At 53.8% G+C, this 27162-nt stretch overlaps 2 protein-coding genes across 6 annotated transcripts in view; both read left to right on the forward strand.

The window, feature by feature from the left end:
• Positions 1-767: 767 nt before the first annotated feature.
• On the forward strand, positions 768-11469 carry EEF1G (eukaryotic translation elongation factor 1 gamma). 2 transcript variants are annotated; one of them, XM_082344293.1, is made up of 10 exons: positions 768-950; positions 2053-2211; positions 2896-2959; positions 3116-3258; positions 3768-3911; positions 5865-5994; positions 6390-6594; positions 9950-10122; positions 10215-10339; positions 10566-11469. In XM_082344293.1, the coding sequence occupies exons 1-10, from the start codon at positions 939-941 to the stop codon at positions 10722-10724; spliced, it is 1314 nt and encodes a 437-aa protein (XP_082200419.1). In that variant the 5' UTR covers positions 768-938; the 3' UTR covers positions 10725-11469. The 2 variants fall into 2 exon arrangements, with proteins under 2 accessions (XP_082200419.1, XP_082200420.1); XM_082344294.1 differs by lacking the exon at positions 768-950 and adding an exon at positions 1261-1484.
• Positions 11470-11741: 272 nt separating this feature from the next.
• Positions 11742-27162, forward strand: part of AHNAK (AHNAK nucleoprotein) — a 93435-nt gene continuing 78014 nt past the window's right edge. Inside the window, exon 1 of one of the 4 annotated variants that reach the window (XM_082344259.1) lies at positions 11742-12196. The gene's annotated coding sequence lies outside the window, so the exon portion shown is untranslated. Of the gene's footprint in view, positions 12197-20859; positions 21031-27162 lie in introns of those variants that run through there. The other 3 variants (XM_082344261.1, XM_082344260.1, XM_082344258.1) reach the window with 3 other exon arrangements.

Below are 27162 nucleotides of genomic sequence, written 5' to 3' on the forward strand. Positions count from 1 at the left end.
CTGGACCCACTCAGTAGAGTTCTGGACAGATGGAGTGCTGGGTGGGTGGCTTGAGCAGCACCTGAGAAGTACCAAGTTTGTTTCCACATTTACCTTACTGCCCAGAGTTATGAACGGTGACGCCTTGAAATTTGGATTCAGGGTTCTTCATTCTCTCACTTAATGGAATTCATCCTGTTCTTAAATTGGGTTCAGATCTGAGCATGGGTAAAGGGCGAACCATCCATTGAATTGTCAGCCCTTCCGGGGAGGCAGGACGTGGCTGGGTTCTCCCTCAGCCCCTCCCCTGTTGCAGGCCCGAGGACTAGTGCCTCTTCTAAGCAGTAACAGCCTCCTTGAGCTGTGAGGCCGTTTAATGGAAAAAACCCTCACTTTTACAGAGGGCTTCGGACTTGGGCTCGGGTTAGATGTACAAGCTCTCCTCTAGAAAGAGCCGGAACAAAAGGAACGTGGCACCCCGCCACCTCCACGCAGTTGCTTCCGCTCCTATGAGTGTCACACAACCACGATGTTAGGGGTCTGGCAGGACCTCCATCAAATCACCGCGGGCCCCGCGACCCGGAAGGAAACGCCTCTGGGGCCCGGCGCGATGCCGGGCTGGCAGCTCTGCCACGTAGCTGCAGAGGGGCGGCTTTCCAGCTAGTTCTCACAGTCTCCCCACCCTCCGCGCCTTCTACCTCCATGTCGGGACTCGGATTGGCCATCCCTCACCGCGCAGGCGCGAGCTTTTTCCGCGCAGGCCCCAGGCCCCACCTCCTGTTTCCTTTCAGCTGCCGCGGGATACCGAACTGTCGTGCGTAAGCCTTCTATGCCGTCCTCGCTTTCCGGCTGCTGTTTCTCCACGGCTCTCCCCCTCCCCCCGCACCCCCCGTTCTCTCCCTGACGGCTTACTTTGCGGCAGCGCGGAGAGCCCCACCCCCTTTCTCTGCGGAATCACCATGGCGGCTGGGGTAAGTTTGCCGGCTCTGGCAATCCAGGTCACCCTATCCGACGCCATCCTCTGCCGGAGTGGGTCCAGCCGGCGTCAGAGGGTTTCTGGAGCCGAGTGGGGAACTGATCCGGGGTCTAGAGACCGTACTGTTGGAGAGTAGGAATTCCAGGCCCAGGAGGGGAACTGAGGCTGGGGCTCTGGGAGGCCAAAGAGGTGGAAGGGTCTGGGGTAGAAGAGAACAGGGATGCCAGATCCTGGCAGTCTGGGACCTGAGAACGGAGTTCGGTTCGTTACCTTTTCGAGACGTGGGATCCGGGCAGGTTGACAGAACTTTTGCGACCGTTTTGTGGGGCAACAGGAGAGACAGGGGAAGAGGAGGGTCTTTGTGGGCACGTACGGCTGGCCACGGTTAAGGGTCGTCCCGCGGGGAGGTTTGGGAGCGAGAGGAGCCTCCGGACGCTGGAGTCAGACCAGTTGGACCCCGCTGGCCACGTTAATAGAAGGAGAGAAGGAAACCCCTGGGAACTCACTGCGGGACAGGACCGGAGGGATGGTACGCGTGACAAGGAATGAAAGGTTTTTCAGGGAGACCGAGTTGGCTTAGGAAGAGAAGATGGCATTCGGTCTCTTCGTGGCTGTTCGGAGGGGGACTTAGAAATGTCTTGGTTGGTGTGTGTGTCTTGGAAACAAGGGTGATGCTTTTGAAGGGTGAGCGGCTCAGTAGAGTAAGCAGGCGCTCAGTGACCAGCAATGAATGAACAAGGGCTCTGGGAAGGGAGGGGTGTGTATTTGTCGGCCGACGGAGTGTGAGGGATCTAGAAGTTCTGCATTTCTTAGAGATGTATTTGAGGGGAAGAGAACGCTTCCAGAGACGTCCTTAGGGAAGGTCACATCTGTCAACAAGCTTTATTTAGCCGTTGGTGTGTAGTTCTGTCCTTGTATTTTGGAGGACTCTGATTACACAGGACTGCAGATACTGAAGAACTAACTTGGTTCACCAAAGGGAGTAAAAGAGTGAGTCGAAACAGATTGGGACTACTCGGGGAAGTTGTTCCCGAGTAACACTTAGGACTGGGACCCTTCTAGTCATTAATGGTTTATTCCCCGCCTTTTCCCCACAGACCCTGTACACATATCCTGAAAACTGGAGGGCCTTCAAGGCCCTCATTGCCGCTCAGTACAGCGGGGCTCAGGTCCGCGTGCTCTCCGCACCACCCCACTTCCATTTTGGCCAAACCAACCGCACCCCCGAATTTCTCCGTAAATTTCCTGCTGGCAAGGTGAGTAGGGAAGTGGAGAGGGGCCTTTGGTCCTGAGAACCCAAGGAGAACTGAGATTCCATCACTGGGAAGATGACCTCCATCTTTAAAAGGGAGCTTTCCATGTTACTTTTTTTTTTTCACGTTTCAGAGACTTAAAAAAACTTTTTTTTTGAGACAGTTGTGATTTATTTGTTGTTAAAAATAGTACAGAGCTGTTCAGTCACTTCCTATGAAATTCACAGGCTTTTTTGTATTTGTGGGAGAGAGGATCAGTTTTGACTGATTTCAGGGCAAATAGATCAAATATCTGCTATGAGTAGAATTCTTGCCCCAAGAGGCTTAACAGAGATAGATGAGTAACCATGCTACATGTAGAAGAGATCAAGTGCAGTGGGGGAGTACTATAATACTTGGGATAATATAGACAGAAATATAGGACTCGGGTTTCTTGCCTTTTGCTTATTTGAGATTATATACAAATATCTAATATCTAAATTTTGGAGGTCTCTTATGTGAGTTCAGGTTGTAGGGGATGGTAAGTTACTCATACAATTTTGGTTCTCGAGTTTCGGATAGTGTCAAGAGTTTGGTCAGCAAGGGTTCTCAGCCTTATATAAAAAATTTTATTCAAAACGATTTGAGTCCCTGGGCTTGACTAGTGAGAAACTGCTGTATATTTACTTATGACTGCTTTGTCCCCAGGTTCCAGCCTTTGAGGGTGACGATGGGTTCTGTGTGTTCGAGAGCAATGCCATTGCCTACTATGGTAACCTGCAGTGGCTGGGGGATGGGAAGGTCTGGAGGTGATGGGGTGCAGGAGAGAGTGAGGGGAGCTGGAGCGGGCAAGGAGAGGAATTTTCAGGGACCTGCACTGGCTTTGATACAGCCCCAAAGTTCTGACCTTTATGTTCCGCCTCTGCAGTGAGCAACGAGGAGCTGCGGGGAAGTACTCCTGAAGCAGCAGCCCAGGTGGTGCAGTGGGTGAGCTTTGCTGATAGCGACATAGTTCCCCCAGCCAGTACCTGGGTGTTCCCCACCTTGGGCATCATGCACCACAACAAGCAGGTGAGCCTTGGAACTTGGGGAGAAACCAAGAGCAGGGGTGGTGTCAGCTCCTCAGTATCAGGGAGGAAGAAATAAGAAAGGTTGAGGAAGGGTGATGCCAAGAATATGTGGCTAATAAATACCTAGTCTTTGAGCTTTCAGTTTGGAGCGCTGGGCTGTTGATGGTATCTGGATTCTTTGTCAGACAGACCCAGTGGAGGTGGGAGGTCTGAGTGGCCAGACGAGAGACCTCTGCTCTAGAAAGGTTGTACCAAATGGTAAGGGAGTGGTTAGACCAGATGACCTCTAAGGTTCCTTCTAAAATTCAAAGATATATGCCTACGATCAGTACAGTGGGAAATGAAGCCAGACTGCGCCATGAAGAAATTTAACATTGAGAGCTTCATTTGCGATACGTTTGGAAGGAGCCAGGACGCAGTGGAATAGCTACCTTAGTTCTATTATTGGGGGAGAAGGGCAGGGACAAGGGTTGGTACCCACTGCCAAGTCTGATAATTTTAAATCAATAGGCCACAGAGAATGCAAAGGAGGAGGTGAGGCGAATTCTGGGGCTGCTGGATGCTCACTTGAAGACCAGGACTTTTCTGGTGGGCGAACGTGTGACGCTGGCTGACATCACAGTTGTCTGCACCCTGTTGTGGCTTTATAAACAGGTGAAGTTTATAAAGAATCTGGGTTGACAGAGGGTAGGTGGGGATTAGCAACAGAGTGACAGGTCTGCCAGGTTATCAGTATCCTGCTGATGTGAGAGAGTCTGAGGCAACAGCTAGTCTTTAGGAATTGCAGGACTGAGTACCACTGTTACTGGAAAACTGGGCTTGCCTCTTGATGGGCATTGAGCCAAAAGACCCAACCAAGCAAAAGATGAGGATAAGGAAGGATTTATTACTTTCAACAAGTAAGGAAAACACCAGGGATCTTTCTCAACAGCAAAACTGGGGAAGTTTTAAGCTAAGGGTACATGCATACTCATGATGGGCCTTGGGTGGTTGACAGAGTCTGAGCTTTAGCTGATGGAAGTCATGAGGGTCAGAAAATGTCGTCATCATCATCCCTTAGGTTCCAGTTGATCTGGTGGTTGAGGGCTTCAGGCTAATCTTTACTACTGAAACAACTGGGAGTCTTTACTACTGATACACTGTCTTTGCTGCTGTTACTTCTCTTGCCTGATAATAGTTGTTTCTGCATTTTTGTGTTTTTTTTTTTTTTTTTGCTACGCCATGCAGCATGCAGGATCTTAGTTCCCCGACTAGGGATCGAACCCGTGCCCCCTGCAGTGGAAGCGCGGAGTCCTAACCACCCGACCGCCAGGGAATTCCCAGTTTTCTGCATTCTTTTGTTCCCTTAAGATCATTAATTACAAAGACCTGTTTAAGGACAAGTATTACAGCCAGGTTCAGATCACAAAATGGCTTAGGCCAAAAATGGCTTCTCTTATGTCAAGAAAGTGCCTGGTTCTCTTTTTCCACAGACCCTCTACCCTGTCTTCTTACACCATGACTGCTTTCCCTCCTCCTGAGAAGTTTGGTCCTGTTCTGTTGCCCTTAATTTCTGTTTGCCAGCTAATATGTTTAGTTTGTTCCCATGTTTCTCAGGTTGCTTGGTTGTGCTTAGTTGTGAAGACAGAGGTAGAGGTGATAGCTTCAGCATCAAGATCTTTGGAGGCAAAACTAGGATCAGTTCTTGGCTTCAGTACTTACTGGTTGTTGGGGGGAGGGTGTATGTGGATTCATTTAGTCCTCTTTTTTTCCCCTGTGGAAGCTATAAAACCAAGGTAGTAATAATCACTGTTGAGGTTATTGGGTTAAAGATGGCATATTGCTGGTTGCTAAACAGCAGCTCTTGGACTGATGCTGGACCAGAATAGTAATGTGATAACAGCAAAGAAAAAAGCACCTACTTTGTGTCAGAGCCTGTGCCAGGGCGTAACAAGGACAATCTTAGTGAGTCTTTGCTTGTTGTGTGGGTGAAAGAGATGTAGCCCGGAAGTTGTGGAGTAGGATTTGAACCCATGTACTGCAGAACCAGCACTACAGAACTGACTGTGATGTATCCTTGACAGGATTATTTTCCCTCTGATTTTGGCAAACTGAAAATATGGTAGATGAATTTTTCATGAAGCTAAGTTTAAGCACTCTTATTCTGAAATAAACTTTTTTGCTGTTGAATATTTACTTTCTGAAGTTTGATGATGCATGTATATATCTCTCACGTATCACATAGTTCATATAGATAGTTTTCATTATTTGTTTGGCAAAGTGAGTAGTTCATAGCTCTCTGTTGGTCCCAACCTTTTAAGTTTTATTGACACGTGAAATTATAGGTATGAAATGGCTTTGTAAAAGGAGTAAGGCACAATATAAATATTCCTACCAGGTAGATTCATAGTGAATAGAGGGTGGGACCAAGCATCCATTAAATTGGATTGGACTGCAGGAGAGAAGATTAGGAAGGTAAGTGGGCAGTGGCCCTCCAGGGAAAGCTGGTGTTCTGGGGGCTGAAAGGAAGTTGGAGATTTGGTGTAGAAAGAAACAAGGGGCTCTGACTGGAAACTCGTCAGCATTTTTCCCTCCACTGACTTTATGTCCACTCTTGCATCCTGGCAGGTTCTGGAGCCTTCTTTCCGCCAGGCCTTCACTAATACAAACCGCTGGTTCCTCACCTGCATTAACCAGCCCCAGTTCCGGGCGGTCTTGGGGGAGGTGAAACTCTGTGAGAAAATGGCCCAATTTGATGGTAAGTCTGAGGAGGTAGGGGAGCATGCAGGCAGGGTCAGGGGACTGGTTTGCTCAGTCTTAACCCCTTGATTTCCCGTCTAGCTTTTGGGTTATGTGGACCCACAGAACGTAGGGCATCGCACGTAGCAGCTAGCGTTTTGTGATACTTGTCTTATACACACACACGCTCCCACTCATTTGTGTTAATATGTAGAATCATGATGCACATGTATTTGTTGCTGAGGGTTGCATTCTTGCTCAAGGATGTACTGTGAACCGGTGGCAGGCAGTGTAGCGTCTAGATCCCTTAGTTGTCCCACCCAGCAGTTTTCCTCCATTACTTTGCTTGTGCCTGGCTTGGGAGGGTTGTGGAAAGAGGCCAGACGTTGACTTTTCTCCTTCCCTTTGCACCAGCTAAAAAGTTTGCAGAGAGCCAGCCTAAAAAGGACACCCCACGGAAAGAGAAAGCTTCTCGAGAAGAGAAGCAGAAGCCCCAGGCCGAGCGGAAAGAGGAGAAGAAGGCAGCTGCCCCTGCTCCTGAGGAGGAGCTGGACGAATGTGAGCAGGCGCTGGCTGCGGAGCCGAAGGCCAAGGACCCCTTTGCTCACTTGCCCAAGAGGTACGGATGTTGGAGGGTAGAGGGCATGGGACCCAGGAAGGCCTGTGCTCCCCTGTGTGCATCCCCCCTCATACTGCTAGGGCCTAGGACTTTAGGTTGTCCATACAAAATTGAAAGATATATTTTAGTTGCAAATACAGCAGTTTCCTGACTTTACCATCAAGAGTTGGGTGACTTTTGAAAGTAGAAAAGTTCCTAATGCATCTGGTATTTGAGGATATCAGAACTGCCTTTCTAGCAAGGAAAGCAGATGGGCCCAGGGCCCAGAATTCGGTGTGGAGGTGAATTGATTGGTCTTGTGTGCACGCGTTAGGATTTGAGATTGAGAAGGCTCGGAACTAATAACACTGAGGGGTGCAGGAAGGAAGAAAATGCAGAGAGCCTCCACCTGCTCTGCTTTGCTGGCTTTGCTGAGGCAGCAGACACCATGTCAGTATCCTTTGATTGTCTTTTTGCTGTTTTGATGCATCAGCCTATATAAAAATTGCTCACTTTAAGAGAAAGGATGATGACCATGGCTACGTAGTGCCTGTCTGGTTTATTGTTTCCCAGTGTGGGGGAGTTAAACCCCGCAAGGAGAAGGAAGTAAATGGGGTGGTCGTCTGTGTCCTCTTCTCAGTCACCATAGGGGTTCTTGGAAGAAAAATACAGTAAAGGGGGGATTTTTAGTGTGAAAAAAGTGGGACAGCCAGTACTTGCCCAGTTGTTTACCATCAAATCTTTCTTCAGTCACTGCTCCGGGTCACCTTATTCGAATTTCAAGCAATATGAGAAATGTCTTTTCCATGGTCACGTCACTTAGTTCTCTTTTCTGTTTTTCTTGCCCATTCTGCTTTTCCTAAAGCCATCTATCCTTTCACTAGTTGGTTTGTTGGGGTGCAACAGTGTTTGACCTCCCCATTTGGTAGTGGTTTGTATATGGGATGAAGGAGCACACACTGGTGGTAGGCATAAGAAGTATGTGGAGTTGTAAGCGACATAGTACTGGATGGTTGTCGTTAGGAACTGCTGCTTCCCCATTTGGGGAGCAACTTGGGGTGTAGCTGAGAGCTCTTACTCCCAGGCACTTCATACAAGAAGGCTCCTAACGCAGCTGCTTTTTAAGGATATATTTCTTTCTGAACCAAAGTGATTACCTTGAATCTAGCACAGGGGCAGGTCAAGAGTGAGCAGGATTTTTGGTATCTGTAAGTAAGCTATGATAACCAACCCAAATTAGGTACGCCCTCGTAACACAGGTACTGCTAATAGCTAGAGATATTCACATATATTGGGTCTGTACACTGGGCATAAAATAAATCAGGCAGTAAACTTAAAATCTTTAATAAACTTAGCATTTTTTTAAAAAATAAATTTTTTCTTTTTTTTTCTTTTTTTTTTTTTTTTTTGGCCGCATTGGGTCTTCGTTGCTGTACACGGGCTTTCTTTAGTTGCAGCAAGCGGGGGCTACTCTTCGTTGCGGTGCGCGGGCTTCTCATTGCGGTGGCTTCTCTTGTTGCGGAGCATGGGCTCTAGGCGGGCGGGCTTCAGTAGTTGTGGCACACAGGCTCAGTAGTTGTGGCGCACGGGCTTAGTTGTTCTGCGGCATGTGGGATCTTCCCGGACCAGGGCTTGAACCCGTGACCCCTGCATTGGCAGGTGGATTCTTTTTTTTTTTAAACAGTTTTATTGAAGTATAATTTCCATTATGAAGTATAATTTTCCATATAAAATTCAGTCATTATAATTACATAGGTCAATGCCTTTAACTAAATTTATAGATCTGTGTAACCACAAAAAATCAATTTTAAAACATTTCCAACACTACAGAAGTTCACTGGCAGGCGGATTTTTAACCACTGTGCCACCAGGGAAGCCCCAGCACTTTTTTTTTTTTTTTTTTGTATCATTTGGGAATGCTTATTAGTACTTACTTGTTGCATTACCATGGTGCACTCCTGGGCTGCCAAGATGATTTTCCCCAGGATTCTTAATGACTCAAAGGTGATGTCTTCAAAGACAAGACTCATTTGTCCAGAGTTAATTTTAGTCCTTTTAAGGCCTTCCAGCTAAACTTGTTTTGGGAGCTGTTAAGAGCCTGTGGTCAGTTGTTTTTGTTTGTTTGTTTTTATTTTTTTTTATACAGCAGGTTCTTATTATCCCTTTTATACATATATCAATCCCAATCTCCCACCTGTGGTCAGTTTTGGGAGAAAAATGGACACATGGTCATAAATAATAACAGCTCAGGAGAGAGTGAAGAAAAACTCCCCAGCCCTACTTTTTGTGTGGTTGAGGAAGTAAAGCACCTCAGATGAGGTCTCTGATGTGCATTTGGGAAGGAACCTAGGACCTTGGGTTAAAGGACAGATTCTCTGCTTTGCTACGTTGCAGCAGTGAGATGGTAACATTCTCTGACTCTAGGGTTTGTTGACATTAATTATATACTAATGAATAATTGAACCAATTAAACATTCAGTATAAGGGGGTTTAATAGATTTATGGCACATTCATGCAGAAGATTATTTAGCCATTAAAACATCTGCAAAACATTCTCGATAGCCAGGCAGTAGTAAGTGAGCAAATTGTGTAAGGCACAGAATTACATGCATCATCTTTGGAAAATTGCCAGTGGGAAATACATTAAAATATTAGTTACCTTCTTTGCTGGCATAGTGAGTGTTTTTCTTCAGTCAGTATGTGTTTTTATAATTGGAAGGAAAGAAAAAAAAAAACAGAAGCCCTACCATGGGGGGAGGCACCTCTCCTATTCTGATGCTGGCATCCTTGGCTCAGTGTGCCAGATTGCTTCAAAGATCACTTGAACTTGTTTCTGGGCAGAGTAACTAAAGGACACGGGTGTAGGATTTGGGGTGGAGGCCCTTTGCAAACATTCACTTACATTGCTGTCATATTATAGTGTGTGTAACCCGAAGAGGCCTGTGTGATGGGGAGGGGTGGGGGCGGTGACTTGGGTGAGTCAGGAACTGAGTGTGACTCATGGAAAAGAGCCCGGGGAGGGGCCGGCCAGGAAAAAAAAAAAGGAGTCCTCGCTGTGAGTCTCCACCAGGGGGCAGCAGCTCGCCATGCCTTTCTTGGGGCAGATCCTGGGCCCCACCCTCCACGTGCCTAGCATATTTAGGCTGGGGGTGGGGGGATAAGGGAATGCCCTGGGCGCCTCTCATACCCCCCAGCTCTCCTCCCCCCAGCTCTCCTCCCTTGGAAGGTGATACACATCTGCCAATCCAGAGACTCTACCTTTAAAGCAGTAAATTTGAGTGGAAACACCCTTAGCTTCTCTTAGCAAGGCAACGTTGCCGCTGCCGCAGTAGGACCTTCTCCACCTTGATCTCCTTGCTTTTTTTCCTTCATTCAGTACCTTTGTGTTGGATGAATTTAAGCGCAAGTACTCCAACGAGGACACACTCTCCGTGGCGCTGCCGTACTTTTGGGAGCACTTTGATAAAGATGGCTGGTCCCTGTGGTACTCTGACTACCGCTTCCCTGAAGAGCTCACCCAGACCTTCATGAGCTGCAACCTCATCACCGGTGAGCAGAGGGGGGCTCTGGGAAGGGGAAGGGAGGAGACAAGGTAGTGGGTGACATGATTTCAAAGGCTGAATGTTCTTCTTGCCCTTCAGGAATGTTCCAGCGATTGGACAAACTGAGGAAGAATGCCTTTGCCAGTGTCATTCTGTTTGGAACCAACAATAGCAGCTCCATTTCTGGAGTCTGGGTCTTCCGAGGCCAGGAGCTTGCCTTTCCGGTGAGGAAGGTGCAGGGGAGGGGTCTGCCTCTTTAGGGTGGGGCGAGGATTTGGGAAGTGCACTCCCGGTGGGCATTCCAGAGAGTTCAAGGAATGTGTCCATGAAGGAGCTGTCATGTTCACAGGAGTCCTGGGGTCTGATGACGGGTGTCTGAGCTGGAAGTACCATGTGTGGGACAGCGGCCAGTAACCTGACCGCATGCTTCTACCTGGCTTTTCTCCCCAGCTGAGTCCAGACTGGCAGGTGGACTATGAGTCATACACGTGGCGGAAACTGGATCCCAGCAGCGAGGAGACCCAGACGCTGGTTCGAGAATACTTTTCCTGGGATGGGGCCTTCCAGCATGTGGGCAAAGCCTTCAATCAGGGCAAGATCTTCAAGTGAACGTCTCTTGCCATCGCCTAGCTGCCTGCACCTGCCCTTCAGGGAGAATGGGGGTCATTAAAGGAAACTGAACATTGAATCCTTTCCTGCCCTGCCTCCTTTGTGGGTGATGGCTTCTTCAAAGGGGAGTAGATATGTTGAAGCAGGGTGTTGTCTATACCTGCAGGACCTCCCTGTGTAGGAGAGAAGTCTTCAGAAGAGCAGAAAGAGAGGCCTCTCCTCAGTTTTGATTTTTTTTTTTTTAATTGCCTTGCCTCTCCTGTGATGACCATCTTCTAGCCTAGCTGGGAGAGATTGGATGTAGTTAGGAGGTGGTGACACGGGGCTTTGTAACTACCTAACTCCAGACCTTCCCGCGTGAAGGGGGAGAATACCTGCCGACGGGGTGAGAGCACAGCATGCAGAGCGACTTGACACTGCTTCCCGCAACTGCCCTGTGCGGTGGGGCAGCAGCCGTATCCAAGAGTCATAGTTTCAACACTTCAGACAAACAGCGAGAAGAGACTCCTTGGAACAGATACTGGCCTGTGGCCCCCTAACCTGGCTGTGGATCATCTCTGGGGTATCCCTACTTTCCAACAAGGAAGTGGGGTTCAGAGATTTAAGCAACTTGCCTGTGATCACACATCTTAGGTGGTGGAGACAGGATTTTGAACCCAGTGGGTGTCACTGGAGCCTGTACCCTAAACACGCCCTAGCGCTTCCTGCAATGTAGAGCAGTCATAAATGTCTTTTAACAACCCTGCTCAGATCAGTGGTTGCTATTTTTTCTCCTTTGAGCTTAATTTCTTATTATACCCTTTTCACAGATAACTTGCCCCTACTCTGATCGTCTTTTCTGTGTCTTCTGAAGAGCATTAAGGATCTCCCTGTAAATTTAACAGCTCAGATGAAGTTGGAAACCTGGTTTGATTCACATTTTGAGGCTTTGGTCTCCAGGTTGTGGTTTTCTGAGTGGTTATTTTTTGCCATCCCTGAAGTCCAAGCACAAAGCAAGGGCAGGGGGTCTTGGCTTGGGAGGGGAAGAAGGTGATCTTTCCCAGTATAGGTGGGGGCTGCTAGCTTTTGAGGGAGTAGGACTGTAATCTCGCTGGTACCTTAACTGCAGTTGGGGTTCTGTGAACAAATGGGCAAGGGGAGAGTGGTGATTTGGAATCCACTTGGGTGAGGATGGGTTGATTCTTGCTCAGAATTTGCTCCTTGGTAGTTCTGAGTTGGTTCCAGACTTGCCACCTGTCTTGCTTCTGCGCATTCTGGGCTCCTCTAGGATAAGAGCTAAAAGTGCTAGGTGCTGGCCAGGGTGTGCCCTTCGCTGGTTGCCTGGGCCTCACAGAACCGGTCAGACTCCCCTCCCGGATTCCATTTCCCTCCACACCCTCTGCTCCTTGGCTTGTGTAATTTTCACGACCTTCCTGGTATCCTTAATCTTCCCAGGACCTGAAGATGGAGGCAGGAGAGACTGAGCTGTGCAAGTAGGTTTGCAGGGTTAGGCCTGAGAGGCCCGGGGAAAAGGGGGCGGCTTGGGCAGCGGCGGGCCTGGCAGCCCACGTGCCTGGGGGTGCGGTTCTGGCCTGGGGGGGGCTGGACCGCCTCCTAGCCTCCCTCTGAGACTGCAGGAAGAGTGACTCATCCACACGTCCTGCTTCTTGTGCCTCTAGCTCTGGCGGTTTGGTGCCGAGGAGTGTGGCCAGGTTGGTTGAGGCCAGGCCTGCGCTTGGGGGAGGGCCAGGACCCACAAGCAGGAGGTTGGGTGGGAGGCCCAGAGGAGAGGGGGTTGTGGCCTCAGGAAGGTTTGCTGTTGGCCTCCAAAGGGTGGGGGGCGGTGTGAGAAGGGAGGGCCTCTACCCTGCCGGGGTGGGCAAGAAAGAGATTAACATCAGGAGTTTCTAGGGCAGATGTGGGGCGGGGGAAGGGGGAGTACAGCTGTAGTTGGGTCGGTCCCCGCCCTACCCCGGGGAGCCCTGAGTCACCATCGCACCGCCTGAGGACTCGGGATCTCTCCATGATCCGACCGGGCGCCCGCCCCGCCCTCCGCGCCGCTAGCTAGAGCCCCGCCCCCCGCTCCTCCCAGTGCGGGGTGGGGGCGCTCTCGGCCCCGCCCGGCTCGCTCGCCGCAGCCAGTGAGAGCCTGCGCCGTGGGGACGTCCCCCGTGGTGGGGTCGTTTTCCAGACGTGCCGGGGAGGCTCATGCTGCAGCTGGCGTCCCCGCGCCCACGGTGCTGCTCAGGACCGGCAGGGGCTGGGGTCGCGGGGCGGAAAGGAAAGGGGCTGCTGCGAGTGGGTGGAGAGCTGAGGACAGGGCAGGATCTTGGAGAAATGGGATAGGATGCGGGAAGGAGGAGGCTATTTCACCCACTTACGGAGCAAAATCTCAGAGCCTCCAGAAACGGAGGGTGAGAAACTGGAGAGGGGTTCGGGGCTCAGACGTGCGTTTGACTGCAGATACAATCTTCACAGAGGCTGGAGTGTGAATGGGAGGCCGACACTTGGTTTAGCTCGTAGATAAACCAGTAGATACTGGTTATAAGCGGCTGTTTATTTTAGCTTTGTTGGCGTTTCTGCTTAAGTCACTTATTAAAAAGTCAAAAGCCTTTAAAGTTCTTCCAAGAAAGACCTAGGTTGTCTTTTCTTCACGTCCTGGTTGGAGCTGGACAGCTGCTGCTCACACTGGGTCAGACGCATCCAGCCCACCAGCTGCCCACATGCCCCAAATGTGCCACTTCCCCTTTTGAAGGGTGGGGGAAGGGTCTAGAATGTTGAAGGGAGAGGAATGAAGTGCTTTGAAGACTCCACCCAGTCATTTCTGAAATTAATACCGTGGTTTTCATGGCAACCTTTCATGGCATGTCTTCAGAACCCGAACTTTCCCTCCACACATCAGATGGGTGTTCCTGGGTGACTGTGGCTTCCCCGGCTCACCCCATCAGTAGTACCTGCAGGACACTGTAACTTCTCCAACTTGCTTTGGTCCTCTATGTTTTTTGGTTTTGGGTTTTTTAAGATAAATTTATTTTATTTATTTTTGGCTGCGTTGGGTCTTCGCTGCTGTGCGCAGGCTTACTCTAGTTGCGGCGAGGGGGGCTACTCTTCGTTGTGGTGCGCGTGCCTCTCATTGCGGTGGCTTCTCTTGTTGCGAAGCACGGGCCCTAGGTGTGTGGGCTTCAGTAGCTGTGGCGCGTGGGCTCTAGAGCGCAGGCTCAGGAGTTGTGGCGCACAGGCTTAGTTGCTCCGCGGCATGTGGGATCTTCCCGGACCAGGGCTGGAACCTGTGTCCCCTGCATTGGCAGGCGGATTCTTAACCACTGTGCCAGCAGGCAAGCCCCCTCTCTGTATGTTTTAATGTAATTCTGGGGCACCCACCTTATTTATTCTTCCCCTAACGCCATGGAGCTAAAATATTGGCGCTCCAGAAAGGTTAGAGAAACTATGCCACCTGCTCTTGTCTGTTTGCTCTAATCAGGCTGGCATGGCTCCCCAAGGAGGCTGTTGTTTTACTCCAGTGGTATGACTGGGGTGTCCCGGTGCCTCAGCACGCAAGGGGTGGGTGGAGTGGGGGGATAATGGCGGTTGCTGGGGAGTAGCCCTGTATTCATTTGAATCTCTTGTAAGAGAGAGAATGCCTTGGGCAGGTGGGGCTGGTTCAGTGGCAAAGGTATCCTTGGTGACCCTGGATCTCTACATGTTCCTGGATTTTTTTCATTCTTGTAGCCCTCTCCCCTCATGTAGCCGCTCCCTTTTGTTTTGCTGATTTCCTCAGGATTCCCAAGGGAGCCTATTGACCTTACTTTGTTTTACACGATGGGCAGGCCTTGCGCTGAGCCGGAGCTGGATGGTCATTTAGGGTTTGGGGCTATTTCTGATCAGATCTCCCATGGAATGTGCCTCCCTCTACTTCCAGCTGCCCCCTCCCCTCCGCAGCAGGAACAGCTGTCATGTGAGGGCCTCTCCCGCTGGCTCAGCCCTTTTGCAATCATTTGGCTGGCTCTGCCTGGATGGGGGTGGATAGTGAGGATGGGCAGAGCCAAGGGGTAAATGAGGGGACACGGCAGGGCAGGGGAGCCGTTGGAGGGTAGGGAGGGCTACGGAGTTGAGGGCAGAGGGCTTGCCAGGGCCAGGCAGGAGGAGTGGAAGCTAGGCCAGGGAGGTTAGGGTGCTCGTCGAAAGACGTGGGGCCCACACTGGGATCAGAAGCTTTCTAGGTGTAAGGGAGAGTTGGTTATAGCGGGACCCTGGCCAGTCATTCTCCAGGGAGATCTGCATTTCCCCTGATTCGCAGGAGAGCCACGGGGTGCTTTCCTGCCCATTGGCCTGGATTCGGGACCTGAGTCACCGAGTTGCCTAGAGTGTTGGCTGCCCTATAGTGGCGGTTCCTGTGCCCGTACCCCATCCACTCCTACTGTTAGGACAGGAGTTAGCAAACACGCCCCTTTTATCCCACTCTCTTCAATAGCAACTTTCCATCTCTTTGACTCAGTCTTACAGAATGTACCTCGGGGAGACCACAGCAAGTAGTCCCTTTCTTTTACCCAAGAGAAAACTGGAGGCCAGAGAGGGGAAGTGACTTATCAAGGGTGCATGCTTCTCTTTCCACAGTTCTTGCAGCCGCTCACTGAGTCACTTTTGCTCCTAAGAAGAGCAGGAGGACGCTTCCCTCAAAAGCTGGGGACAGGGACTTCCCTGGTGGCGCAGTGGTTAAGAATATGCCTGCCAATGCAGGGGACATGGGTTTGATCCCTGGTCCGGGAAGATCCCACATGTCACGAGCGACTAAGCCCGTGCGCCACAACTACTGAGCCTGCGCTCTAGAGCCCACGAGCCACAACTACTGAGCCCGTGCGCCACAACTACTGAAGCCCGTGCTCCTAGAGCCCGTGCTCCGCAACAAGAGAAGCCACCGCAATGAGAAGCCCGCACACCGCACCAGAGTAGCCCCCACTCGCCGCAACTAGAGAAAGCCCGTGTGCAGCAACAAAGACCCAATGCAGCCAAAAAATAAATACAATTTAAAAAACTAAAAAAAAAAAAAAAAAAAAGCTGTGGACAAAGTACAGTAGTTTCGGAAGCGAGGAGAGGGTTGTATCTAAGGCTGCCAGCAGCCCGAGTAAGACAGCCCTGACCCGGGAAAGGCTCATGGAAGTGGAGCAGGTCCTGGGGCAGGGTCAGGCCCAGCGATCCAAGTCCTGGGGTGATCCAAGTCCTGGGGCGGGCAGAGGGCACAGAGTGTAGCAGAGGCGGGACTTCGAGTGACAGGAACCTCAGCTATGTGGTGACTCAGGCTCTGGGCAGCCTAGGCCCTTCCTTCCCTGCTCAGCCTGATTCTCCTTAAACTGGACTTGGGAAGTATGGGCACAGGAGGGAGAGAAACCCTGGGCTGGTCTTCCCTTCCCTGGGGAACTGGGGGAAAAGCAGAGGAATTTGGAAAGGACGGCAGAAAGGCAGATCCCAAAAAAGGAGAGAGGAGGCTGGTGTGCCCCTCTCCCAGCCCCTCCCTCCCTGCTGGGGAGGGGAGCTGCCTGGGGCGTTGGCTGCTCTGTTCATTCCAGCTCCCTCCCTCGGCTCCTGTTTACAAGTCCATCCGCCCAGTCCCTAGCTCAGCTCTGGGCTCTTTTTTTCTCTCTCTCCCTCCCTCCCTGTACAGCCTCATTCAGTCCTGTTTTGCCACTTCTTTTCCTTAATCTTGGGTCCCCATTTCCTATTATCTTTTTGCTCCCTCAGAATCCCGGCACCCACAGCTCAGGTGCCTCTAGGCCATCTCTCTCTGCCGCTGGGAATCCAGCTGTCTTGATGTGGCCACCTGCCCTACTCGCCCTGCTCACATCTGTTCCCCTTCTCTTGCCTGGACAGCCTTTCTTTGCCTTCTTACATCCCAGAGTCTCTACTCAGGGCCCTGTGTCTCATCTGTTGTTCTCTAGTCAGCTTTAACTTGGGTTCTGCTTGGGCCTGAAGATTTCAATTAGGACTGAGTGTAACGGGAGGGTTTCCGGTATCCTATCTGTCTGATCTGCGTAGTTCAGGAACTCCTTATTTGAAGCCTGAGGTTTAACACAGGCTGGGATTTGAATTGAGCTGGAGGAGGATGGTTCGATTTGGCTTCCTATTTTGGGTTTGGGTTAGGAGTTTGGGGTTTGAGAATTGCTTAGAAAATAACGTTTGGATCCCAGAATCGCCCAATAATTTTGCTGTTCCACTAGGGAAGATGATAGATTAGAATCAATGGAAGTGAATGGAGAAGGACCTGGTGCTTGGTAGCGTTGCTCATCTCTGGGCTGGTGTGGGTATGGGGTAGAGTTGGGGTCTGGGAGATCCCAGATGGCTCGAAGAAGGGGTAACAGTAATTTCTGTGCTTCTAAGGCTGACATGCCAAAGGGCCCTCATCCGGGGAAAAAGTCTGCTTTTAAAGAGACTGCAAGCAGACTGCACACTTCACTTCCTTTCTGGGATCAGAGTTTAAAAGCCATGATGACTCTTTGAGCAGTTGGCTTCTCTTCCTCCTCGTAACACACTGATTTCAGAGGACTGTGGAGAGAAGGGAGGGGAAGGGGAATCCCCTGGCATGGGGCCTGCCCACTGGAGCTCCCCTTTGTGGTTGCTATGGAAACAGGCATAATAAGAACAAAACAGAGGCACGTTGCCTGGCAACAAAGGAGCCCAGGGTTCATCACACACATACTACATACATATCAGGGAACCCCCAGGGAGGGCGTGACACTTCTGGGGAAGCTGGGGTATCCCAGTGATGAGGAGTCCTAGAGCTTACCTAGCTTTTCCAGTGAGTCTGGAGGACTGTGGCGTGGGATGCTTCTGAAGGATGGTGTAGTGGCAGGGGAGGGCTCACATTCTCTCAGATCCCTGGGTAGCCCTTATTTTGACAGGGAAGTCTGAAACAAGGTTTTCTTTGCGATGTTGGAACCAACTGAGGGGACTCATAACTAAAAAATAGTGTGTCTGTGTGGGGGGAAGTAAGGTAGGGGTGTAAAAGATCTGTAAGAAAAGATAATGTCCTGTTTTTCCAAAGCCTAGGACTCAGAGTACAAGGTAAGGTGGCATCAGAGGATAGTTCCTTCTGGACTGAGCGCCTTGAGGGCAGGGATTCCATCTTGCCAAGTACTCCATTACCTGCACCAGCACCACCACCCCCATCGGCCCCTGACCCAGTGCTGGACACAGTGAATGTTTGTGCAGCTGCATGAGAGAACTACATGGGGGGGAAGTGCTCCCTGGGGCTGAGAGCAAGGGGAAGCTGACTTCCCCTCATGGGAATCATGGGGTACAGGATGCTGTTGTATAAAGAACAGGGGCTTTGGGGCCAGTTATACCTGTAGTTCATTCATTCATTCACTCATTTAACGAAGTGTTCTGGAGTGATTGCTTGGTGCCAGCCACTGCTCTAGGCACGGAGTACACAGCAGAGAACAAAGAATTCCTGCCCCCGTGGAGCTTAGATGCTGGTGGGAGCTTTGACTCCTGCTTCTGAGGGTTGTGTGATTTTAGGTAAATCACGGCCCCTCTCTGAGACCCTCTCCTTCCTGCATGTGAGGATTAAACGAGCTGACACGTCAAGTCCCTGCAGCAGTGTCAGGCACAATCACCATTGAGGTAGCTTTGGGGAGTGAAAGCTGGGGGCTACAGCAGTGGGCAGGAGAAGCAGGGTTGGCAGAAATTTCTAAAAGTGTGTGTCTCCAGTTGCACCACTGAAAACTGTTGACAATATTCCCTTTGCCTGGGCTGAGGAGGCTGACCCTAAGAAACCCCAGCTTTCGTCTGGCAGGCACGATCATGGTTTTTTAGGGGGCAGGGCCTAGGTTACCCCTTATCTACCGTCCTAGCCTAGAATGGGGCAGAAGCCAGTCCCCAGGACCACCTCCCAGCAGGTATCCTGACCCTCCTACCCCTGAATGAAGTACCTGGCCAGTAATCCCTGCTCTGTGGTTGCTCCCCAGACCATCCTCTCCCGCCTTCTCTGTTGACCAAGAGGGTGGCCAGAACAAACAATGGAGCAGATAAGTTGGCTCTGAGCCCAGGACACTAGCCTCTGTTCTTTCACTCCTGGGGTGCTGATGGCCCCCAAGATGAGGTGAGGGGACAATATCCACACCGTTCCCCACTCTTCCTTTCCTGCTCCAGCCCCTCCCTCCAAACTCCCATGGCCATCTTTTCAGAGCTATCTTTCTGAAAAACCTAGCTGTAAATCAGCTCCCATCTTAATATGCACTGGAAATCTTTGTACTTTCAAGGAACCAAATGATTCATTTCATAAAGTTAAAATCCTCTGGTAAACTGTTAACAGTGATTACTTTTGGGGAGAGGGACTGGGTGTGGGGGGGAGATGTCTACTTTTTATTGTTCTGCTTTTCTGTACTGACATTCTTCACCCTACAGAGGTATTGATTTTGTTTCAGAAACAGCAACAAGGATTATCCGACTTGTAGGATCACAGGCCACTTTATATTCTTGGTTCATATTTAAAAACTGAGTAAATGTTATTTAAAATGAGATAAACTTTAAAAAGCCATTAGTATAGGAAATAATTAGCTCTTGATCTCTATTTTTATTTTTTAAAGCATCCCAAAGTTGAAAAGTTTAGATTTTTTCTTTCAATAAAGTAGGTGCTGGGAAAGGGGTGCAGACCACAATGGAGGTGGAGGTGATTCTTCAGAAAGTCTGGGTTTCTGATTGTGTGCTTGTGATATGGGTGGTGGAACCGCCTCTGCTGTGGGTTTGAGTCACTGTGTGTGTGTGTGTGTGTGTGTGTGTGTGTGTGTGTGTGTGTGAAAGAGAGAGAGAGAGAGAGAGAATGAGAGAATGCTGGTGCCCAAGTCTGTGCTTTGACTATGTGTCTCTGCATGTCTATGCCTGTCCGAATGTCTACACATGTGTCTCCACCTTTCTGTGTCCATTATCTGAGTGTCTGCCTGTCTGTGGCTCCTTTGGCTGTCTCTTCCCTCCCCCACGCCTGTACCCTGTGCTGGTAACTGGACCTGGGACACAGCCCCCAGGGCTGGCAGCAGAGTTGGCTGCTGGGTATTTTTAGCCTGTAAACATGTTTGCCATTTCAGAGGACAGGGCCGCTGGTCTCAGCCCCAGCCCACTCATGATCATACAGCGAGGAGGGCGCTCCCTGCCGGGGCCAGGTCTTCTCAGGTCCCCAGCCTGGGGTCTCCCTTCTGCACGCAGCATTCCAGAAGGAAGGAAGACTGGCTTCGCGTGGGTAGTGGGTGGCCATCCAGGAAGGAGGATAAGAGAATTCACGGGGGAGAAGCGATTGAGGGTGTAGCCAGAACGCCCCTGCACCCCGTCATTAAGCGTTTAATAAAATCTCCGTGTAGTTAGAAGTGCCTGTGGGAAATGGCTTAAATTTGGAAACTCAGCGTCTGGCCAGTGGGGCGGTGGAGGGAGGGGATCGGAGAAGAAATAGGTAGGAAGAGAAAAGCGGGGGACAGGGAGGTAGACAGCGGGCTCTGCTCCTCCAAGGGGTGCAGGCCTGACTCCGGTGTCGCTGCAGCGGCCGGAGCAGCACGGTGGCACGGGGGGCACTGGTGACCCTGACTCCAGCAGGTGGGGCGAGCGTCTCCAGACCGGTTCTGTTGGGGGGGAGGGGCTTAGGGGCCCCCAGAAAGAGGGAAGGCGAGAAATGCGCGCAGCTGCGTGGAGCCTGGGAACCGTGAGGAGCCTGGGGCCGAGGATTTGAAGGGTAGCTGCCCGTGTTGAGAGAAAACTCAAAGGTCCGCGTCAGGCTGGCGGTCGCGGCTGAATCACCCAAGCCCCCCAGCCGCAGCCTGAACCCCTTGGTCCTTCCTGAAAAAATGGGCTGATTCGCAGTTCCAGCTGTGAGGATGAACCTCAGGGAGCTTCGAGGAGTTTCTTGCCGAAGAAGCCACATAGCGCATCCTTTCGGGGTAGATCCAGGCCCGGGCCAGGCCGGGGGGCAGTGGATGGGGGGAGGGGAAGGCAGCACCTCGGACGTGCGGCGTCCCCGGGTCCCCGCGGCCCCCAGTGCCCTCCCAGCAGGCCGTTCCCTGGTGCCTCCAGGGTTGGCCCCGCTCACCAGTCCCAGCCCCGCTTCGGCCCCGCCCGGCCCCGCCCTCTCCCCACCGCTCAGGGCAGACCCGCCCGCCCGCCCCAGCCGTAGTTACAAGAGCCGCCTCCGCGGGCGGGGGCCGGCCACTCGGAGCAGCTCCGCCGCGGGGACTGCACCGCCCGCCCTGCCGGACCCGCCCCGACCGGGGCTCGCCGCCCTCAGCAGCCGCAGCACCGCGACCTCGGGCCCCGCGCTGGCTATGGCTGTGCCCTGGGGCTGAGCGCGCAGGTAGGGGCGCCGGGCGCACCTCGGCGCGATCGGGGAACGGGACTCCGGGAACGCGCGAGGGGAGGTGGGTGGCAGGGCTTGGGCGAGGCGCCTTGGCGGGTGTCACTGGGAAGATTCAGTTCGGCGCAAGGTGGGCAGCCCCGGGCAGCTCGGGGAGGCGACGCGTCGCGCCCTGGGAGCCGAGCTCTGCCTCCGGAGTTGGGGCGCTGCTAGGGGCGCAAGTTGGGCAAAGTTGGAAAATCGCTCCGAGGTGCGCTTTGCTCCAGTCTGTCTTTCTCTCGAGGGCTGACTGTGGTCCCTGCTGCACGGCCAGGCGCCCGTTCTTGGCCTGGTGGCCCCTGTCCCACCCCCTCCTTCTCTGTGGGGCGGTGGCTCAGCGCGCTGCTCCGTTCCTATTCCATGTTTACTGGAGAAGTTTCCGAGATCGCGGCGCGGCCCCTCGGCCCCGCCCGGCGCCCCAGCGCCCCCGCGCCGCGCACCCCCTCCGCCGTCCCTCCCCGCGCCCCACACCTCCGCCCCTGACTTCGCGTCCCGGGTCCTCCCGGCCCCACCCAGTTCTGCACCACTAGCCTCTCCTTTTCTTGCTCCGGGCGGCCCCTCAGCCTCCCTCCAGCTGCCCCGCCCTAGTCTTGCCCCTCTGTGTTCCCAGCTCCAGAAAACTCTCTTCTTCCGCTGGGGCCGCTGAGCCTAGGAGTTTGCAGCTCGCCCGGCAGCGGGACGGGTGGGAGTTGGGGCGGGGGGACATAATTGGGGAGATGCCTGCACTGGGGTGGGCGGGGAGGGGGGCTGTGCCGCGGCATAGCCCTCGGGACCGCCCCTTCCCCTTCCGAGGCGGTGCTCTCTCCCCAACCCCACTCCCAGACCCGGCCGGGTGGGACGGCCCCCGCCCCAGCGCCTGGCTCGGCGCCAGCAGCCTGAGGAATGTGGTGGTTGGAGCCGGTGACTAATTCAAACCAGAACTCGGGGAGGAGTGGTGAGGGGCAAAGGGGAGGGGGGCGAAGGGGCTGGTTAGGGAGGCGGGGGCAGGAGCCCGGCTGGCGTGGGAGGAGGGCTCAGCTGCCCTCCCTGGCTGGAGCCCTCTTCTCCAGAGACGCGCTCCTGGAGAGGCGGCTGGGGGGCGAGGTCCTGCCGTGGAGTTGGAAAGGCACTGGGCTTAGGGTGTGTTCAGAGAACTGTGTTATGTAAGGCTTTCCCATGCAGGGAGAGGGTGTGCAGTGTGCGAGGGCCGGCCCTCCGCTGGCGGGCTCGGCGCCCCCTGCAGTGCCAGGGCCTTGGGAGGCGGGGGCGCAGCCCTTTGGCGTCTCCGGCCACGAGGGACACGTGGGCTCTGAGCAGGGCTGACTGTGCCGCATGCGTGGGAGGGGAGCCGAGTGGGCAGTGGGGCATCTCACGGCACTAGCTGGGCCCCAGCACCACGTGGGGACAGCTCTGGCGCCTCTGCACGTCGTGGCCACGGAGAATTGTGTGCCTTGTGTGTGTGCCTTTCACAGGGCGTGGCTGCCACCGAGGAGGAGGTGAGGCGCCCCCAGGGAGCCTGCCGCTGGGTGCCCTGCTCTGTGGAGTGGATTTGTGGAAAGGCAAAGTGGGATCCTCCCATGGCAGTGAGGTCCTTAGAGAATGACCTGGACTTTCAGGAGGAAAAGGGACCCAGATATTTACCTCTGGGTCCCCAGCACAGCGCTGGGCTGCCAATAATTGGTTTTGAAACAGTTTATTGGAAGCCAACCTCTGACTGCAGGGATCGCATGCCCTGTGCACAGCCTAGCACATGATAGGGATTGGATTGATTTTGTGGGACACAGTGACGCATTGGAGGGCTGCGGTGACAGGTGACGGTGAGGGATTTCGGGGAAAGAAGGGAGAGACTGAAGATGCCTTGGAAGGCATTTTAGGGCCTCCTCACCTGTAATGGGTCTAAATTCAGGGAGTAGATTCTGCTTTTATTCCCCCTCTCTTCCCCTGCCCCCCATGAGGGAAATCCCTGGGGCAGGGTGTGGCACTCACTTCCTTTCTGAGGCTGAATGGGGCAGCTTCCTTCTCCTTGGCACCCAGGGATGATGGGTTGGGCCAGCACTTGGTTGGTGTGTGTGCAGAGTGGGGAGTAGAAGGGAACCCCAGGCTGAGGGGGTACCTCCTTGCTCTGAGCTGGGAGCTGTGGGATGAGGTAGGGGGGAGAGGACCTGGGACCGTGAGAGCTGGGCTAGCAGAAGTCAAAGGGTCTGGAGTGTTGGCAGTGGGGATTGGAGGGTGTCTGAGCCCCTCTCCAAAGCCCTGTCTTTAAAGGTTATATGCAGGGACATTGTTCAGAGAACCAGGACACAGAGGGAGCCACAGAAGTCATGTGGGGCTTAGTGCTGCAGCTGTGGGCCCACAGCAGTGATTCAGGGGTCCTGGTTTGGGCAACTTCTTGCAGAGCTAACCCCACAGAGCTGAGAACTTGTACCAGCCAGACTTGGTTGAGGGGCATGCGACTACAGGTCCAGGGCTCAAAGTGGGACCCAATAGAGTGAACCATGGGAGACCTGTGGAAGGAGAAAGCCAGCATCAGTCAAGGGCAGGGAATGGGCTGGGGGTCCCCGGGGTCACCTTAGTCCCAGGAAGGCCGTGGGTGGAGGTGCCCGGGCACCGCTGGGCTGGATTCTTAGGCTCACTTGGAATTGGCTGGCTGGCCCTGGCAGAGCACGCCACCCAGAGCCTGAGGTGCTTGTTTGAGAGGTTGGGGCAAAGCTGTGGGAGTGGAGGAGTGTGTGGGGCTCTGGGGTGTGGCCGTCACCTTGCTCAGAACCTGGGAACCGCTGGGGGACGGACAGAGAGGCAGACTGGGAGAGCTAGTCTGACTCCTGCTGGGAACTCTCCCATGCCGGCTGTGTCCTCCCCACCACACCTGGAAGCCCCAAGCTTCTCTCCCTGAAGCTGGGCTGACCAGGTACGTGTGCACACGAGGAAAGGAGGTGGCCCCTGGAGAGCGGTGAGAATGGGACGTTTCAGCTGGTGGGTGTCTAGGGCCTTCTGTTCTCCCTCTGACCCCCATGGGCTTTATCCAGGCTCCCAGGGAGCTGGCATTTCCCTGGGCTCCGACCACCCACTGGGCTCCCGCCACCCGCTGGGCTCCCAGGCCTTCCTGAGAACAAGCGGTTTCCTCCAGGCCTGGGCGAGCCGGAGGAGTTGTGAGGACCACATTGGGGGGAGGGGGTACAGCGGGCTCAGCAGGAACGTGTGTTTTGATTGAGCCCCTCTTCCTCCCTGCTGGCCTCAGTCCACACCCGGGGACCCGCTGGGCTGTGGTACTGGAGGTCTTGGGTCCGGGGTCCCTGTTTCACTGTGGCCTTGAATCCCTGTGACCGCTAGTGTCACAGCAGAGAGAGATATGTGTTATGACCTATGAGAAGGTGTCTCTGGCTGTGCTCACTGGTCCTGGATGTGTCACCTCTGCTTGCGTCTGGGGTTTATAGGGCAGGGGACAACAGTGGGACTCTGTCCCAGTGGTGGAGCTTTCATGGGGGCTTCAGGGGCTGTAGGTAAGGACTCAAGTAAGTTTCTCCGTCCTGGACAAGTTCCAGGCCCTGGAGTTTGTGTCCAGAGGCCCCAGGGAGGCTGAGCACAGCCGTGGGAGTGAGGCTGCGCCGATCCGGGCTGAGCGAGGCTCCAGGCTGCGCCGATCCGGGCTGCGCCGATCCGGGCTGAGCGAGGCTCCAGGCTGAGCCGATCCGGGCTGAGCCGATCCGGGCTGAGCGAGGCTCCGGGCTGAGCCGATCCGGGCTGAGCGAGGCGCCGCACAGGGCCGGTCAGGGAGGGGCATCCTGCCCGGTCCCCGGGGGCTGGAGCGGAGGTTCTAGGGAAGGGGAAGCGCCTGGTTTTGCGTCCTGGCCGGGCTGGGGGGGTTGGCTCTTTGGCAGCTGAGCCGAGTGGCCTGGCCCCGAGCCCCTGCACTAGCGTGACCCGACCGCTGGGCGGAGAGATCCGCCTTGGTCTTGTCCGCGGGCAGCTCCCAAACTGTAATCTACCTCCCGGGCGAGACCCGGTGAGACAGCGAGCTCTTCTTCACCCCTTGCCCCAGTCAGGAGCACCGCCCCCCCATCCCCCATCCCCAAGCTGCTGTCTTAATCCCAGCCATCCAGGGTCAAGGCCCACTCTTCCCTGGCGAGGTGGCCAGGTGTGGGGACTGCCCGCTGGAGAATGGAAGCTGCCCCCAGTCCCTGCCACAAGGAGAGGGGAGTCCATCTTGGTCAGGGGAGGAAGAAGGAATCTCTCTCCCTGCTGGAAGCTTGAACTTGGAGCGCTGGGGCTGCGGGAGTGGGAGAGGCCAGGGGACAGAGGTGGAGAAAGGCGGCTGGGCGGAGCCCTGAAAGCGGCTGGCTGGCTGGCTGGCTGGCTGGCTGGAGTGGGGGTGGGGGGCTGCCCTGGAAGTCGAGGGGCAGGAAACTCTAGCGTGATGGTGAGGGGCCAGGGGAAGGGGCTGACGCGGAGGAGAGGGCTGGAGTGATGAGGCTGGAAAAACTTCCTCCAGGTGGGAGGTGTGGGCGGGGCCAGCAGCCCTGGTAGCCAGGGAGGAGCTAGGCGGGCGCACGCGGTAGCGGGAGGCACGGAATCTGGGCACCAGGTTAACAGGTATAGGCTCCCTCCGTGATGCGCAGGGCCTGGGGCTGCCCAGATAGGTGTCTGTGGTGAGCTGGGGGAGGCAGGGGCTGTGGGCCTGCTCTGGGCTGTGAGGAGGGGGGACTAAGGAGTGTGTCTGCGCGCCCGGGTTGTGGGTGCTTCCTTGTGTGTCTTTCTTTGATTGTTTCTCCAGTGCCCATGTTGCCCGTGTCTTGCAACATGTTCGTCAAATTCTCCCTGATAATTCGACCTCCCCAACACACACATCCCATTCAAGTTGAAAGTGCCCCCTGGGGGTGTGCCGTCCAGAATCAGCTGACCTCAAAGTTCTTGGTGCCAGCTTAGACTCTGAATATAACTGGCGCAGTGCTACTCCAGTTAGAATGGGGCAGATTGTTTTCCAGACCAAGGTCTGGCGGCTGCGTATGTGGAGGTCCATTTGGAGGCTTCGGCCCTGGAAGAGGGGCGCCCCTGTATTCCTCCTTGTTCCTCTGGACCTGGGATTTCCCAGTGAGTGGAAATGTTTGCCTTGCCCTGCCGGTGCCTGTCTCTAGAGTGGGCCTGGTGCCTGCCAAGCCCCAGAAGGGGATGATTCTCTTGGTCTTCAGGGGTCCAGAGAGTCTACAGGTGAGCTGGGTTCTGGGTGGCTCAGGGTTTCTGACTCCTGGGGACACAGCGTTGATGAACCTCAGAACCAAAAGGGCCCTCAGATCCTGGGCTCCGGGATGCCCGGGACTCTGCCCATTCTGGGTTAGCTGTCTCCAAGCTGGGCTGGGACAAGGCTGGTGTGTGGGCAAGGAAGCTGATGGCCACTCACCCTTCCTCTTGTGCTTGTGGAGCTTGATGCGCGTCACTGCTTCCTGGGGTCTCTACCCGCGCCCCTACCCGAATCTCAGCCCCTCTCCTTCTGTGTGTTTCTGTCCCTCGGAGACACCTCCTCGCACCATGTCTGCCTCCCTCTGGATGAGCATGGAGGCCTCTCCGCCTTCCTGTGGATGTGTCTCTCCAGCTCTCACTCTGCCCCCCTCCAGTATGGGTCTCTCGGTCTCTCCCTCCCGTGTATCTCCCTTGTGCATCTTTCTCTGTGGTTTCTCATCCTCTGTGTGTGTTTATTTGTGCCTTTGTTCCTGTCAGGGGGTAAAGAGGCCATGGATTCAGAGAACCCCGGGCTTGCATTTCAACTCTGTCTCATACTCGGGCAAGTCATTTTACCTTGGGGCCTATTTCCGCACTCTAAAATAAGGATATCAATTCTTAATCACATAGGGTTGTTTGGGGAAGGAAGGGGACCCCTTGGTGCCCCAGGCATGGAACAAGCACAGTCCTGGGGCACCATAGGAGCTCTGCAAAATTCTCTTTCACTCCCCCTGGGGCAGGGGGGGCTGGCGGTGGCGGTTTCTTTTAATGTGGAGCTTTCTCTTCCTTTTTACTGCCCGGGGAGTGTTCAGGAGCGTAGATGGCCTCTCCGGGTGTGTCTCTCTTTTCTCCGAATATCCCAGCCCCTGGTCCTGGTTATAAGTGTTCACAGCTTTCCCG

The sequence above is a fragment of the Balaenoptera borealis genome, assembly GCF_965194805.1.
Source record: "Balaenoptera borealis genome assembly, chromosome: 11".
Taxonomy (NCBI): Eukaryota; Metazoa; Chordata; class Mammalia; order Artiodactyla; family Balaenopteridae; genus Balaenoptera; species Balaenoptera borealis.

Bases quoted from the DNA above. Each gene is read 5' to 3' on its own strand.
- EEF1G (XM_082344293.1), top strand. The intron at 2,960-3,115 runs GTAACCTGCAGT...CCGCCTCTGCAG, and splicing joins CAATGCCATTGCCTACTATG to TGAGCAACGAGGAGCTGCGG. The intron at 3,259-3,767 runs GTGAGCCTTGGA...TTAAATCAATAG, and splicing joins TCATGCACCACAACAAGCAG to GCCACAGAGAATGCAAAGGA.